The sequence below is a fragment of the Scardinius erythrophthalmus genome (assembly GCF_964197995.2).
Source record: "Scardinius erythrophthalmus genome assembly, chromosome: 13".
NCBI lineage: Eukaryota > Metazoa > Chordata > Actinopteri > Cypriniformes > Leuciscidae > Scardinius > Scardinius erythrophthalmus.
The window spans coordinates 7,243,201-7,257,234 of NC_138233.1; the positions used below are offsets into that span (position 1 = coordinate 7,243,201).

Here is a 14,034-nt window from a genome sequence, read left to right on the forward strand (position 1 = left end):
GAGAAAACATCACTAATATATTGCATTTGCTATAAGTATTATCAACGCTATTTTAATAATACCAAAATAAACACTTATTTAAATAATAATTTACGATAAAATCTTTATTTTTCAGTAAATATCACCATAATCTCTTAATGAAACCGGATTACTGTACAATAGATTTTACTAAAAGGATGTTTGACGCCATCTATTGGAAGGAGAGACACATTACAAAAACACACAGGGCGACACAGCCCTAAACTTACAGTGCAAGTAGGGTTTTAAACAAGATAGCCTCTTTATTTATGTTTTTACTTTTGTGTGCCAAACTTGTTAACCTCATATAAGAATCCAATAGTCAACTGTGACAAGCTCAAGCTCCAACCTCATGATAACAGACAGCTAATAGTCTGTAATTTGTGCATTTATTGAAACCTTTTGTTTCCTCACATTGTCCTGAGCTACTGTGCTTTTGAAGCTGCATGTGTCTTGTGTGCATCCAATGGATTTGTGGTTGTATATCCAGCCTTGCAAAGCGGTTACATGATTCTCACAAACTGACAACTGTTTTTGCTTGGTTTAATAGCTGTTACCAATTGTACTGCATTCTGTTGGAAGTCATCAAGATACACATATTCATAGATAAAAGGATTTGTCTTGGATATTTCATACCCCTTGTATTTCCCAACAGCACTCCTTGTCCTTTGCCTCACATGCTGGTCATGAGTCCCAGCGTCGTCCCACTGGACTCCAGCTGTTCTTCGGACTGTTCGTTTTCTTTCCAGGAACCGCCGTGTCACAGTCCATTGCAGCAGAAACATTTATTAAAAAGAGCTTGTTCATTGATTCAAAATATTTTAAGTGAATCCAAGTCAGACGTCAGAGCTTCACGGTCAGAGGAAAAGAACTCGAAAATGAGATCATGGGGTGGTGGTGAGAAATGGGCAGCGTTTTTTCTGAGTAATGAGGGAGGTTCTGGTGTGTTATTTCGTGGATAGTCAAACATTAAGCAGCGAAAACAGAGAAAAGACAGCTGAAACCGAAAGGGAAGAGGAAGTTGTTGGGAAAGACATTGCTGAGATAGCAGCGCAACAACACTGGAAGAAATAAATCTCAGTGAACATGCACCCCAGTATGGAGGAGTTCAGTTCAGAGGATTCTGGTGTTCAAGATGTGGGACCTCAAATCAACGGGCTGGTGGTCCAGATCCTGGAGACGATGTCAGTGCTGCTGGTGCGGGTCAGACAGAAGGTTCTGGAAATAGCTGTTCTGATCTGTGTGATTCTGCTGTTGTTCTGGGTGGCTTTATTCCTCTACGGCAGCTTCTATTATTCCTTTATGCCCACAGCCAATTTCATCACACCTGTCTACTTCTCCTACAGGTGAGATGTTTACAGTTACCTAGCAGGATACACTACCTTAAATCATTTTTTCGTCTTGTTGTTCAGATAAGTATAAATGCAATCATTTTTTTAAAGCATAAACCCTATTCAATTATGATACACACTTAAAAATGAAGGTTCCAAAGGTTTTTTTTACAGCAATGCCATAGAAGAACCATTTTTGGTTCCCCAAAGAACAGTTCTTTAGTTCTTCAGTTTTCTTAGTGTGAAGAACGTAATCTAAAGAAACTTAAAATTAGAAAGGTTCCACTAGAGAACCTTTTGTACAATTGAAAGGTTCCATGGATGTTAAATGTTCTTCATGGAACCATTAATGCCAGTTGAAGAACCTTTATTTTTGAGAGTGTAGATATCTTCTTAAAAGAAAACACTTTTTTTTTTTCTTGCACAAAAAAAAAAAAAAAATTGTGTGCATGTGTGTTTTGGGGTTGAACTGTATTATGTTTATAAAACATAACACAATTCAATAGAAAGATGGTTGAGAGATTCCTCAAAAGTATCATATTTGATAATGTACATTTTAACAGGATTTTTGTTACAGGATTAAGTAAACTATGTACAACTTGAAATATTTCTCACGGACCAAGGTATAAAATTTATTCTTATGTTTACTTTATTAAAATTAGAAAAGATTCTACAGCAAAAAAAAAAAAAAAAAAAAAAAAAGTGAATCGCGAGCTGAAGGGGAACATTTTTAAAATGACACTAAAAGGCCTTTTACTTGCTAAAAAAGTATAAACTATCAATCAGATGACAGAAGGCATGAAGCAGATTGCGTACTTTTTTCAGTTACATTTTTCAGTAAAGTTTTGACATGTTGATAGTTTAAAGGCCTTAGAAATTTAGTCCAGTCATTTTAAGCCAAAATGGGGGTCAACCCTGAACAAATTGCAACAGAAGCAAACTCAACTGATTTTGTATCCTCAGTATGTCCCGAGTAAGGGAAAAAAAAGTCCAGAAGAATCCCATTAGGGGAAAGTTTCGAAAAAGACCCAAATATAGCCTATCCATACGCCTATTCATTATTTTTTTTTTACGTGAATATAGTAAAACATTTAACCTTTAGATATCAACATGAAAATTACAGAGTTGATTACTTACATCAAGACAAACAAAAATTGTATTACAAGTTTTTTTAAATTGTTTGTAAACATGGACAAATGGTGCATAATTTAATTACGTATGTGCTCATTTGCATAAATACCACAACAGATCTAAACATTGGGTACAGCCAGGTGAAAATGTCTTGTTGAATCTTGTTGACACATAACAGTAAAATACTTAATGTTAAGGTCTGAATGGAACCCATTTATGCTACCCATGAACATTAATAGAGGCAGGAAGAAGTACTTTAAACCAGCCTTTATTAATTATAATTGCAGAGATGGGGTTTGGGGCTGGGTCCGTGGGACTGTTTCAGGGGATTCACTTTTTATTTTACCTACCTTTTGTCTTCTGCATTCTCCTTACCATTGTCTCCTGTTCTTCCCTCAGACTCGTCCCAGAAACAGTCCTACGGACCCAGCCCAAACCCAATCTCTTAAAAATTAAATAAAGGCTGGTTTCTAAAGTACTTCCTCCTGCCTCTATGTATTAATGCTCATGGGTAGCCTATTTTACTGTTATGTCTCACCAAGATTCAACAAGACATTTTCACCTGGCGAGACCCAATGTTTAAATCTGTTGTGGTATTTATGCAAATTAGCACATAAGTAATTAGATTATGCACCGTTTGTCCATGTTAACAAACAATTTAAAAAAACTTCCAATACATTTTTTGTTTGTCTTGATGTAAGTAATCAACTCAGTAATTTTCATGGTGATATCTAAAGGTTAAACATTTTACCCTATTCACGTAAGAAAAAAAATGAATAGGCGTATGAATAGGCTATATTTGGGTCTTTTTCGAAACTTTCCCCTAATGGGATTCTTTGGGGCTTTTTTTTTCCTTACTCAGGACATATTGAGGATACAAAATCTGGTGAGTTTGCTTCTGTTGCAATTTGTTCAACATTTTTCATAAAATGACTGGACTAATTTGCCTACTTAGAAAGTAGGCTTTCTAAGGTAAACTTGATACTTAAATATTTGGATATTAAATGTCACAGAATCAGCCTACATTTATCAGAGGGTTGACTGTAGTAGTTTTGTTATGTCTATCGTGTTTGTTCATGTAAAATGTGTTTTTGATCAGCAGGACTGATTGTCCATCCCCTCATCACCCCATGTGTTCTTTCCCTGTGGCTAATGTCTCTTTACTGAAAAATGGAAAGCATCAGGTGACCATCCTTGATCTAATCCTTGTTTAAGTTTTTTATTTGAACTTTTTAATTTCCTTTCAAACTAATGAAATAGGCCTATACTATTCTTTATTATGTGAAACTGTGCAAAGTATTTCAAACACCAGCATGCTGCATTGTCGTCACATGACCTCATTGCATGTTTATCTCAGTGGTGTTTAGTTATGTTAAAAATAAATACATACTTTATTTTAGCATCTTAATCCAATTTTGTGCAAAAATGACTTTTTTGGTTTTTGATCAAATCATTAAGAAAGAAATATTCTCACATTCATGGCAGACATCCCTTTTGGTTTATTCAGTCACAGTGCCCTACAGTGGCCTCAGTTTGTTTACTGCACATATCGTGCAGTTATCTGGAGATTCCATGCATGCAGAATATTTGCATACTGTGCACAGTGGACATATTTCCCATATAGTTTGAGTGGTATAATATTTCATATACATCCATGCTGTTTTTTGCTTTTCTCTTTCCTGCCTACAGGTAATGACGCACGACCAGCCCTATCAAATCGCACTAGAACTGGAAATGCCAGAGTCTCCAGCCAATGAGGAGCTGGGAATGTTCCTAGTGAAAATCTCTCCTTATTCTAAAGCTGGTCAGATTGTTGACATATCAACACGTACTGTAAGTGCACAAACTAGGAGGCAGTGAAACACATGAAAATGTATTTTTTTATGAATAAAGTTGTCAAACAAGTAAATTGAATTGAAATTGACCGTTAAATTATTCGAAAATAATGCACACCCGGGGTGTTAATGCGGCCACGACGTGAAGCGGGTGTGCATTATTTTCAAATAATTCAACAGACCTTAGTCAATTATTCAGCTTATACTATGATTATCACACCTCAAGACATTGTTCATATGTTATATTTCATATATTTTATATTTCAGTAACTGTTGCAAAATATAGGTTCTCCAAGACGAGCTTCATGAGCTTTCTGATCCCATTTTTAGAAGATCCTGTTTCACAATGCTCCTGCTGTGGTTTCTCTTTCTCTCTCTCTCAGGCGATGCTCCATTATCGCTCCTCTCTTCTTCAGGCTCTGGGCACAGTGGTCTTCTTCCCCATGCTGGTAACAGGAGCATCTGAGCAGAAGCAGTCAATCATAGTGGAACTGTACTCTGAATTCAAAGATAATTCTGTGAGTGATGATTCTGAAAACCCTAGCAACTGCATAGCAACTTACTAAAACAACTCTGAACGCCCTAGCAACGCACTGGCAACCACCCACAACACATTGTGCCGCAGATTTTAGTATATACACACAAGAACTTCACATTTTCTTCACAAAGTAAAAAAAAAAAAAAGTTATATTAAGAGTGGAAATAAATCTACAGTATACGAGCTGTGGAACAAACCCAGTACTCAGTACAGTTGTCTCTTTTCTCTGTTCAGTACAAACCCATTGTTGGAGCTTTCATTGAGATCCATTCCCAGAATGTTCAGATCTACAGAGCGCATCTCTACATCTTCGCTCACTTTACAGGCATCAGGTTTGTGTATTCCTTTATATTTAATTAGTTGCTTTAATAAAATCCTAAAGTTCTTCATCCAGACGTGTCTCTCTGATCTTCACAGGTACCTGCTGTATCACTTCCCCCTGACAACAGCACTGATCGGAGTGATGAGTAACTTTACTTTCCTCGGTTTGATCACCATTCTCAGTTTCCTGCAGTTTAATCTGGGTAGTCGCAGGGTATCTGGAAAGGTGCGCTGCTCTAAAATATCTATCTATCTATCTATCTATCTATCTATCTATCTATCTATCTATCTATCTATCTATCTATCTATCTATCTATCTATCTATCTATCTATCTATCTATCTATCTATCTATCTATCTATCTATCTATCTATCTATCTATACATCCATCCATCCAATCTACCCAGGCTATCTATCTATCTTATCATCCAGGCTATCCATCCATCCAAGCAATCTATCTAGGCTATCCATTTATCTATCCATCCATGCTTGCTTTCTATCTTATCTATCCATCCATTCAAGCCTTCTATCTCTTCATCCAAGCTATCATTCATTCGTCCATCCATCCACACATCCATCCAAGCTATCCATTCATTCGTCCATCCATTCATCCACCCATCCAAGCTATCCATTCATTTGTCCATCCATCCAAGCTATCCATTCATTCGTCCGTCCGTCCGTCCATCCATCCATCCATCTACTCATCCATCCATCCAAGCTATCCATTCATTTGTCCATCCATCCATTCATCCACCCATCCATCCAAGCTATCCATTCATTCGTCCATCCGTCCATCCATCCATCCATTCATCCACCCATCCATCCAAGCTATCCTTTCATTCGTCCATCCATCCATCCAAGCTATCCATTAATTTGTCCATCCATCCATTCATCCACCCATCCATCTAAGCTATCCATTCATTCGTCCATTCATCCAGCCATGCTCTCTATTGTATCTAGCAATCCATCCAACCTATCTATCCATCCATCCATCCATCCATCCATCCATCCTTCCAATCTATTTATCCAGGCTATCCATCCATCCATCCATTTTTCACACCGTGTTTTCTTTGCTTCAGACTGATATGCAACAAGAGGAAATGAATGATCAAGATGACCTGGATGATCAGTTTGAACCCCAGGATGAAAGAAATGCACCAGGTGAAGCTCATGTACTGTTTCAAACCAATTGCAACTGCTGTAATAAAAAAGGGTAAAATCCTAAAATTTAAAAATGTATTTTATACTTGAAATAATATACATAAAGTCATTTAAATGGATAGTTCATCTATTGATTAAAATAACTCTTGAGTGAAATGAAAATAAATGAGATCAATGCACATTCAAATAAAGAAAGCATCTAAATATGAAAGGCTAGCAGGTAAATGTGGTTCATTCATGCCATTTCTAACCTTTCTTGACTGTGCGTGGATCTAATTCTGTGAGCCTCTACAACAGACTTGTTGGATTCCCCCATTTTTATGGAAAATGTTGACACCATGGAGTGCAATTCTGTGGAGTTGGAAGAATCCATTCCAGACATGGGGGTGGAGGAGAGTGAAGACTCCAGGGAACTTGCTGAAGATGAACCCATCTGTGAGGCTGGGGATGGAGAAATGATTTTGAGGCACAGGCATTTATCACAGGGCATGATACAAACTTCTCAAGCATTAACAGACACCATAGATAAAAATTACCATCGTGTTGGCGTCTGTACAAGCTTCTAGAGAAGGAATGGAGCCATCTTCTAAATGAGGGTAAAGGTTATGAAAAGCAAAGGCCACCAAGTTGACTTCATATATTTGGTAACAATTTCCTCGTTTAAAATATATGAACTTTATGCTAGCCTGAAATAATCGCTTGTATGCCTGTCATTATTTCAAAAGTAATCAAGACAAGAACAATTATATTACCACCATTTATTATTTCTCAAGTATTGACATAACCTATATCCAAACGAACCGTTCCAGAAGTATCCTTTGTTGTGGAATATAATATAATAACAACAACAACACCACCTACAGCACTGAAAACAGAAAACAGTGAGACTGTGTCAATAAATAGCCCAGGGGGGAAGAATGGCGTTTGGTTGTGGCGTATGTCTGGAAAATTACATTATTAATTTGCATTCATTTACATGCATTTCTCTTGGAAACACAAAGATAACCAGAGGAATATCTACTGGTTGTGACAGCAGAAAGTGCTGAGGATATGACTTTACTGAAGGTTATTTGTGGAAATGTGACATTTATAATTATGACTTTTAATGTAAAAAAAAAACAACCTTACATTTTAATGTGAAAAAAATACTTCAAATTTAATGTAAAAAAATAAAATGTTGAAATATTTGCACATCATGGTATACTGTCTTTAATTTACACTGATTTTACATATAAAAATAAGATACTGTATTATAATAGAGAATTTAATGAGAATTACAAAACAACTCCAAATGACAATTTGAAGCAAGATGTACAAAACAAGTAATAGAATCTGTAGTTTATGGCTTCAATTCAATTCAATTCCCAGGAAATGTGTAAACATTCTGATAAAACAAGAAAGCATCTGCCAAATGGAAATGCATCCATGACACGGTTGCAAGAGTCAGTCACTGCTCAACACTAAAAAGTGTGGGTCAGCCCTCAGCACAACCTCCAAAAGAGCTCATTGTCAAAAAGGTTGTGGAAAACCGTGATGTCACATTATGCAAATCACTGCTGGAAAACTTTGACAGCAAGACTTTGAACTGGCATTTAGTCTTTGATGCTGAACTGCTGGATGATTCAACTTAACACACAGGAGTGATGAAAGATTGGCAAATCGGGTACGTGGGAGTTGGTGCCTTTTTTTCCCCTACAAGTAATTGTTTTGAACTTTGTGCCACTTAGCATATGTGGGCTATTTCCTAGGCAGATAAAGCTTGGTCTAGTATTGATAAGATGAATATTGTATCTGTCTATTCATCTGTCTTCTTTAGGTATTCTATTATGTTTTCTCAAATAATGATTTTGTTTATCTCCCCCAGATTTTCTTTCTCTAGAGACAAAACACGAGTTTCGTCCGTTTCTGATGAGAACTTCCATCTTAGCGGCTTCATGAAAGACTTGGATTCGACACCAGAAAGAATGAGCACATTGTCAGAAAAGAAAAGCAATGGAAGGGATGGCGAGAGCATGAGAGATGCCGTAGAAGACAAGATGTTTGATTTCTCACCATCCTTGAACAATCAAAGTCAATATAACAAGAACACAGTCTTCAGAGCCAGACCTAAACTGGCTGTCGCTCACGCCGTCCTTTCTTCCAAGCTAGAAGAGCCAACTGGAACTCAGATAAATGCATATGAGGAAACGGAGGACGCGAAACCAGAACCTCTGGAATATGTATGTGTGGATCTCCCACCAAAACCTGCAGGAGAAATGACCAAGGACGAGGACGTGGAAGAGCAGAGAGTGAAAGAGAGGGTGATGGCTAGTGAAAATCTTGTTGAAGAGGGTTCAAAAGTGGCACTGAATGCAGCAACTAGGAAAAGCCTGTGGAGAGACAAGATGGTTCTGAAGGAAAGGGTGCGGGAAAGGCTGGGAGGAGATAGTCTGGAGAGTATCGATGAGAGTAACGAGGGAGAATTCAACAACAAACGAGTGCACAGGAAGAAGAGTTGGGGCTTAAAACACAGAAGCGCACAAACGTTTGGGTCATCACGGGATGGAGATCATTATATGCAGGGAAGCATGAAGAGAGATGGTGAGGAAGAATTAGTTCCCCACTCGGTTCTCTCTCGGGTTCTCCTTCACTCCTCTGCTTCATCATCCTCCTCTTCATTCAACAACTCCTCAGCAGAAAGTGATGAAGTCTTCAGCGAGAGTGAGGATACGGCCGCCAGGAGGCAGACGATGAAGAAGGTGAGTGGAATTCTGGGAAAGCTTAGAAAGCACAAAGCAGTTTATCTTGATTCTGCAGAATCTCTCAGGATCAGTTAAACTGGTGTCAGGTTCAGTCTGAACTGTGTGTGGACCAACTGAAAAGGACTCTATTTTTTGGGTGCATTGAAATGTGATAGACAATTTGCATGTACCATAACACAGCGTATTTGAATAAGTTATTTGCATAGTGTTGTAGACAGAAAGTAGCAGGTTACTGTCACATTTGCAATATTCCCAAAACAAATTCTTTAAATGTCATACTAAAACACGCAATATACTCCATAATGCATCAAGTAGCGAGTAACATCTTTGGGTTTGAACTGTTTCACCATTAGTAGGGTATAACAATAAACCCTTCAAGGTTAAAGAAGCATGCCATTTTATGAACAATGTTAGAAAATGAAACACAGAAAATTGTTTTTAAGGTACTGTCACTAAATGACCCCGTTTTTCCCAGTGTCGATCTTGGAGAACATTTTTGACCATGATGCAGTGGTCCAAACGTACACAAAGCTCATGGATCCAGCTAGCTGGTCACCAAGGTACGTCGTTCAGGCTTTTCTAAAGGACACAGCATTTTGACCCTCACCATACCTTCACCATTTTCTATCAAAAACATCAAAATGGGTTTGAACAATACTTTTGAACGAAGCAGTATTTTGTAGACAAAATGTGTTTTGTGTGGTTTCTCTAGGTAATGTAAGGCTGAGTGAGGGTGGGGAGGTGCTGAAGAGGTTTTGCAAGGTGGAAGATGTCTGTCTGCAGGCCCTCATGTCTGATGCACTCTGTCAGTTCGTGCCTCATTATTTTGGGCACATCAGTCAAGACGGAGAGAGATACATCCGTCTAGAGGACCTGCTTAGTGGGCTCAAACATCCTGTCATCATGGACTGCAAAATGGGTGTCCGGTAGGAAGGGAACTAACATTAATTTGTCTTGTTACCTTAAGCCACAATGTACAGTTGAGTACCTCAAAGTGAGAGACAATACTTTAAAATAATGTTATTTTTGGGTATATTTTATAAAATACTGATACATTTGCATGCAAGACTGAAAATCAATGTTGCACAAAAGTTCTGATTAGTGATGCACTGACATTTCAGCAACTAAAACTATTCAGAAACTGGATCAGCAAAAAAATGTACAATACTGTGCAAAAGTTTTAGACACGTTAGTATTTTCACCCCCATAAAAATGTTTTAAGACAGTTATTTACATTTTTTTGCTGTATGTGTCAGTAGGAAATATCAGTTTACATTTCAAAACATTAATTTTGCCATTAATTGTAATAATCCAGTGAGATTTTTGTATGCACAAGGAATCTGACAACAGCCAGTAAATGGCCCACACAGAGATCTTATCTCATCATCATCGAGATATCTGTGATTACATGAAGAAACAGAAAAACTGAGACAGACTAAATCTAGAAGAACTGTGGCAATGTCTCGAAGATGCTTGAAGAAACCTGACTGCAAAGATACAGTACTATGAAAAGTTATAGGCACTTGCTATAACTGTAAAAATGCTGTAAAGTGAGGATGCTTCCAAAAATAATGTCATAAATTGATTTTATTTATCAATTAACTTCTATTAACTAAATCAAATCAATATTTGGTGTGAGCACCCTTTGCATTTAAAACAGCTTTTGTCCTGATACACTTGCACATAGTTTTTCAGGTATCTTTGCAGGAAGGTTTCTTCAAATGTCTTGGAGACGTTGCCACAGTTCTTCAAGATTTAGTCTGTCTCAGTTTTTCTGTTTCTTCATGTAATTCCTGATAAACTCGACGATGGTGAGATCAGATCTCAGTGAGGATCATAGCAGCTGTTGTCAGATTCCTTGTGCATACAAAAATCTCACTGGATTATTACAATTAATGGCAAAATTAATGTTTGGAAATGTAAACTAATTTCCTACTGACACACTATACAGCAAAAGACATACATAACATTTTGGGGGGAGGGGGTTTAAAATACTAACGTGCCTAAGACTTTTGCACAGTACTGTATATCTTTTCAGTTATGGCTGAAATAGTTTTGGAGGGCCGAAACCATTGAGCGAAACTGTGACATTTAATTAGCACTTCTCTGATGATTTGCTTTGACCATGTCGTACACTTAACGTGGACAAGCTACAACAGGTAAACATGGTGGACATACTTAATTTGGACCAAAAAGGATGCCAAAGTAGCAATATGTAAAAACATTTAGGCTGAAATATCGAGAGGCGTCTTGTTAAAGAACTGTACTATGACTGGTTTAATGTATTACCTGAGAACACGACACCCTGAACCAAATACCAACTTTAGTTAACCAATTACCCAAATGTAACTTTATAAACGTTTTTGGGTTTCAGCTATTTGAAATTTTTTATTTTGGTGAATCATCACTAGTTCTTAATATAACCCATGTGTCCAAAATACCATTTTAGTTTGCTACTCTACTCTTCATTGACCTTATAATCACACTATATTTTAACAATAATACAGTACCATCTAGAATCTTTGGCATTACTTGCAGGACATACCAAGAGGATGAGATCATTAAGGCCAGGACCAACGCCAGCGTACGCTCTGATATGTATCAAAAGATGGTGAAAGTGGATCCGGAAGCTCCCACTGCAGAAGAACACGCACAGAAAGGAGTAACAAAGCTGCGTTACCTGCAGTGGAGGGATGACAGCAGTTCCACCTCATCTCTGGGCTTCCGCATAGAAGGCATAGTGGTATGAAGCATGAGGCTAAAAGACTTACAAGAGAGACATTGTATGGTCATTTATTTAAATATTTTACTGTTTTGTTTTTGTTGTTGTTTTTTTTCAGATTGGGAATGGTAAAGTGTTACGAGACTTTTACAAAACACACACAGAAGCTCAAGTGACAGAAACCCTGCTATCCTTCACCAGGAGCCAGGTTCACATTCTAGTGAGTGGACATAAAAACTCACACATTCACTTGCTTCATTTCAACGACTTTCTTTTCTGGCTGACATCAGCAAGCCCTCTTATTTTACCAATAAATTAAACACTTATTGGTTCCTAATAGGTAAAAACTAATCCCACCTTACATTTTGTTCACATATCTTGTTTCACTCTGAATACTTTAATTTCAAGAGTAAATTGGGTTGTGAATGGGGATTAATGTTGAATTTAAGCACTGTTTTACCATGTTTTTTGTCCCATATAACTTTTTCTATTATTCTACACCAAATATGCCTATTGAGATATGCCTATATATATATATATATTAGGGCTGTCAAACGATTAATCGCGATTAATCGCATCCAAAATAAAAGTTTGTGTTTACATAATTTATGTCTGTGTACGGAGTATAATTATTTTCTATATATAAATACACACACATGATATATATATTTAAGAAAATGTGTTATTTATATATATAATATTTATATATAATATAAATTATATATAATGTAAATATATATACACAGTATATACATGCAAATATTTCTTAAATATATACATGCATGTGTGTGTATTTATATATAGAAAATAATTATACACCGTACACACACATGTATTATGTAAAAACAAACTTTTATTTTAATCGTTTGACAGCCCTATATATATATATATATATATATATATATATATATATATATATATATATATATATATATATATATATATATATATATATATATATATATATATATATATAAAAATCTAATTGCAGTTCATACCAAATATATCAAAATATTCTTCATTTGTCACTTTGTGTATCTCAGGAGGCCTACGAATCCAGATTACAGGCACTGAGCGAAGCACTAAAGGAGTCAACCTTTTTCTACAAACACGAGGTTATTGCAAAACGTTAAACTTGTCTCGGTTTTCTTATACACTACATTATAGAGCTGTTCACTTTAAAGCTTTAGAAATCAAAAGAGAATTGGCATTTTTAAGCCATGGAGTTTCTGGCAAATTTTGATTCATTGGTAAAATAAGACCTATCGAGAGACTATCACGTTTTGTTCTACAACATAAACTGGACACAATTATACCTAAAGCATGAAATTTAAATCTGCATATAAAAAAAATTGTTAAAAAATGGCCAAATATTTGGCAAAGGATGTGGGTTTTATGTGTTTGACGGATCACAGCCTACGAATGACCTCACAACTGAACAGCTCTATTTTTCATCTCAAAACACAATTTACGGTAATTTTGTTTCCTCTCTGCCTCTGATTAAACATCTCAACTTCTCACAGATCATAGGCAGCTCTTTACTTTTCGTCCACGACTGCAGCGGCAAAGCAAACATATGGATGATAGATTTTGGAAAGACCATCCCAACCCCAGAGGATGTCCAGCTGAGGCATGATGTTCCATGGGTGGAGGGAAACAGGGAGGACGGGTACCTTATCGGATTGACCTCCCTCATCTCTCTGCTGAAGGAAGCCATCAAGCAAGCAGGGGAGCAAAGCCAAGAGGAACCACTTTGATAGTGACCTCACAGAAACTCCAGTAAATGACACCAAAAAGACAGATGATTTTACCTTGGATCCAACAATACACAATCAAACTGTTTTTAGGACATGCCAGGTCTATAAAGCTTTAAACAGTTAAAGGGATCGTTCACCCAAAAATGAAAATTCTGTCAACATTTACTCACCCTCAAGTTGTTCCAAACCTGTTTGAGTTTCTTTCATTTGCTGAACACAAAAGAAGATATTTTGAAGAATGTCGGTAACCAGAAAGTTGACGGCAGCCATTGACTTCCACAGTAGAAAAAAAAAAAAAATGTATGCAATGGGGACCAGAAACTATTTGATTACCAACATTCTTCAAAATATCATCTTTTGAGTTCAACAAAAGAAAGAAACTCATACAGGGTTGGAACAACCCGAGGGTGAGTAAATGATAAGAGAATTTTCATTTTTGGGTGAACTATCCCTTTAATAGTATTAATTAAGCACTTCTGT

At 36.8% G+C, this 14,034-nt stretch overlaps 2 protein-coding genes across 4 annotated transcripts; both read left to right on the top strand.

Annotated features, from left to right (window-relative positions):
* Positions 1-325: 325 nt before the first annotated feature.
* bscl2l (BSCL2 lipid droplet biogenesis associated, seipin, like) lies at positions 326-7,634 on the top strand. 2 transcript variants are annotated; one of them, XM_081382506.1, is made up of 8 exons: positions 326-1,364; positions 3,583-3,664; positions 4,170-4,313; positions 4,699-4,833; positions 5,088-5,185; positions 5,271-5,400; positions 6,253-6,334; positions 6,632-7,634. In XM_081382506.1, the coding sequence occupies exons 1-8, from the start codon at positions 1,105-1,107 to the stop codon at positions 6,898-6,900; spliced, it is 1,200 nt and encodes a 399-aa protein (XP_081238632.1). In that variant the 5' UTR covers positions 326-1,104; the 3' UTR covers positions 6,901-7,634. The 2 variants fall into 2 exon arrangements, with proteins under 2 accessions (XP_081238632.1, XP_081238631.1); XM_081382505.1 differs by having other exon boundaries at positions 327-1,364; positions 3,580-3,664.
* A 321-nt stretch (positions 7,635-7,955) lies between these two features.
* LOC308700742 (uncharacterized protein) lies at positions 7,956-13,988 on the top strand. Of its 2 annotated transcripts, XM_081382504.1 has the most exons (8): positions 7,956-7,997; positions 8,199-9,072; positions 9,551-9,635; positions 9,788-10,001; positions 11,614-11,818; positions 11,916-12,017; positions 12,841-12,912; positions 13,321-13,988. In XM_081382504.1, the coding sequence occupies exons 1-8, from the start codon at positions 7,978-7,980 to the stop codon at positions 13,552-13,554; spliced, it is 1,806 nt and encodes a 601-aa protein (XP_081238630.1). In that variant the 5' UTR covers positions 7,956-7,977; the 3' UTR covers positions 13,555-13,988. The 2 variants fall into 2 exon arrangements, with proteins under 2 accessions (XP_081238630.1, XP_081238629.1); XM_081382503.1 differs by lacking the exon at positions 7,956-7,997 and having other exon boundaries at positions 8,162-9,072.
* The last annotated feature ends 46 nt before the right edge of the window (positions 13,989-14,034 follow it).

Coding starts and splice junctions, on each gene's coding strand:
- bscl2l (XM_081382505.1), top strand. CDS start 1,105: ATGCACCCCAGTATGGAGGAGTTCAGTTCAGAGGATTCTGGTGTTCAA. Junction 5,401..6,252: donor GTCGCAGGGTATCTGGAAAG/GTGCGCTGCTCT, acceptor TCTTTGCTTCAG/ACTGATATGCAACAAGAGGA. Junction 6,335..6,631: donor GGATGAAAGAAATGCACCAG/GTGAAGCTCATG, acceptor CCTCTACAACAG/ACTTGTTGGATTCCCCCATT.
- LOC308700742 (XM_081382503.1), top strand. CDS start 8,176: ATGATTTTGTTTATCTCCCCCAGATTTTCTTTCTCTAGAGACAAAACA. Junction 10,002..11,613: donor GACTGCAAAATGGGTGTCCG/GTAGGAAGGGAA, acceptor CATTACTTGCAG/GACATACCAAGAGGATGAGA. Junction 11,819..11,915: donor TCCGCATAGAAGGCATAGTG/GTATGAAGCATG, acceptor GTTTTTTTTCAG/ATTGGGAATGGTAAAGTGTT.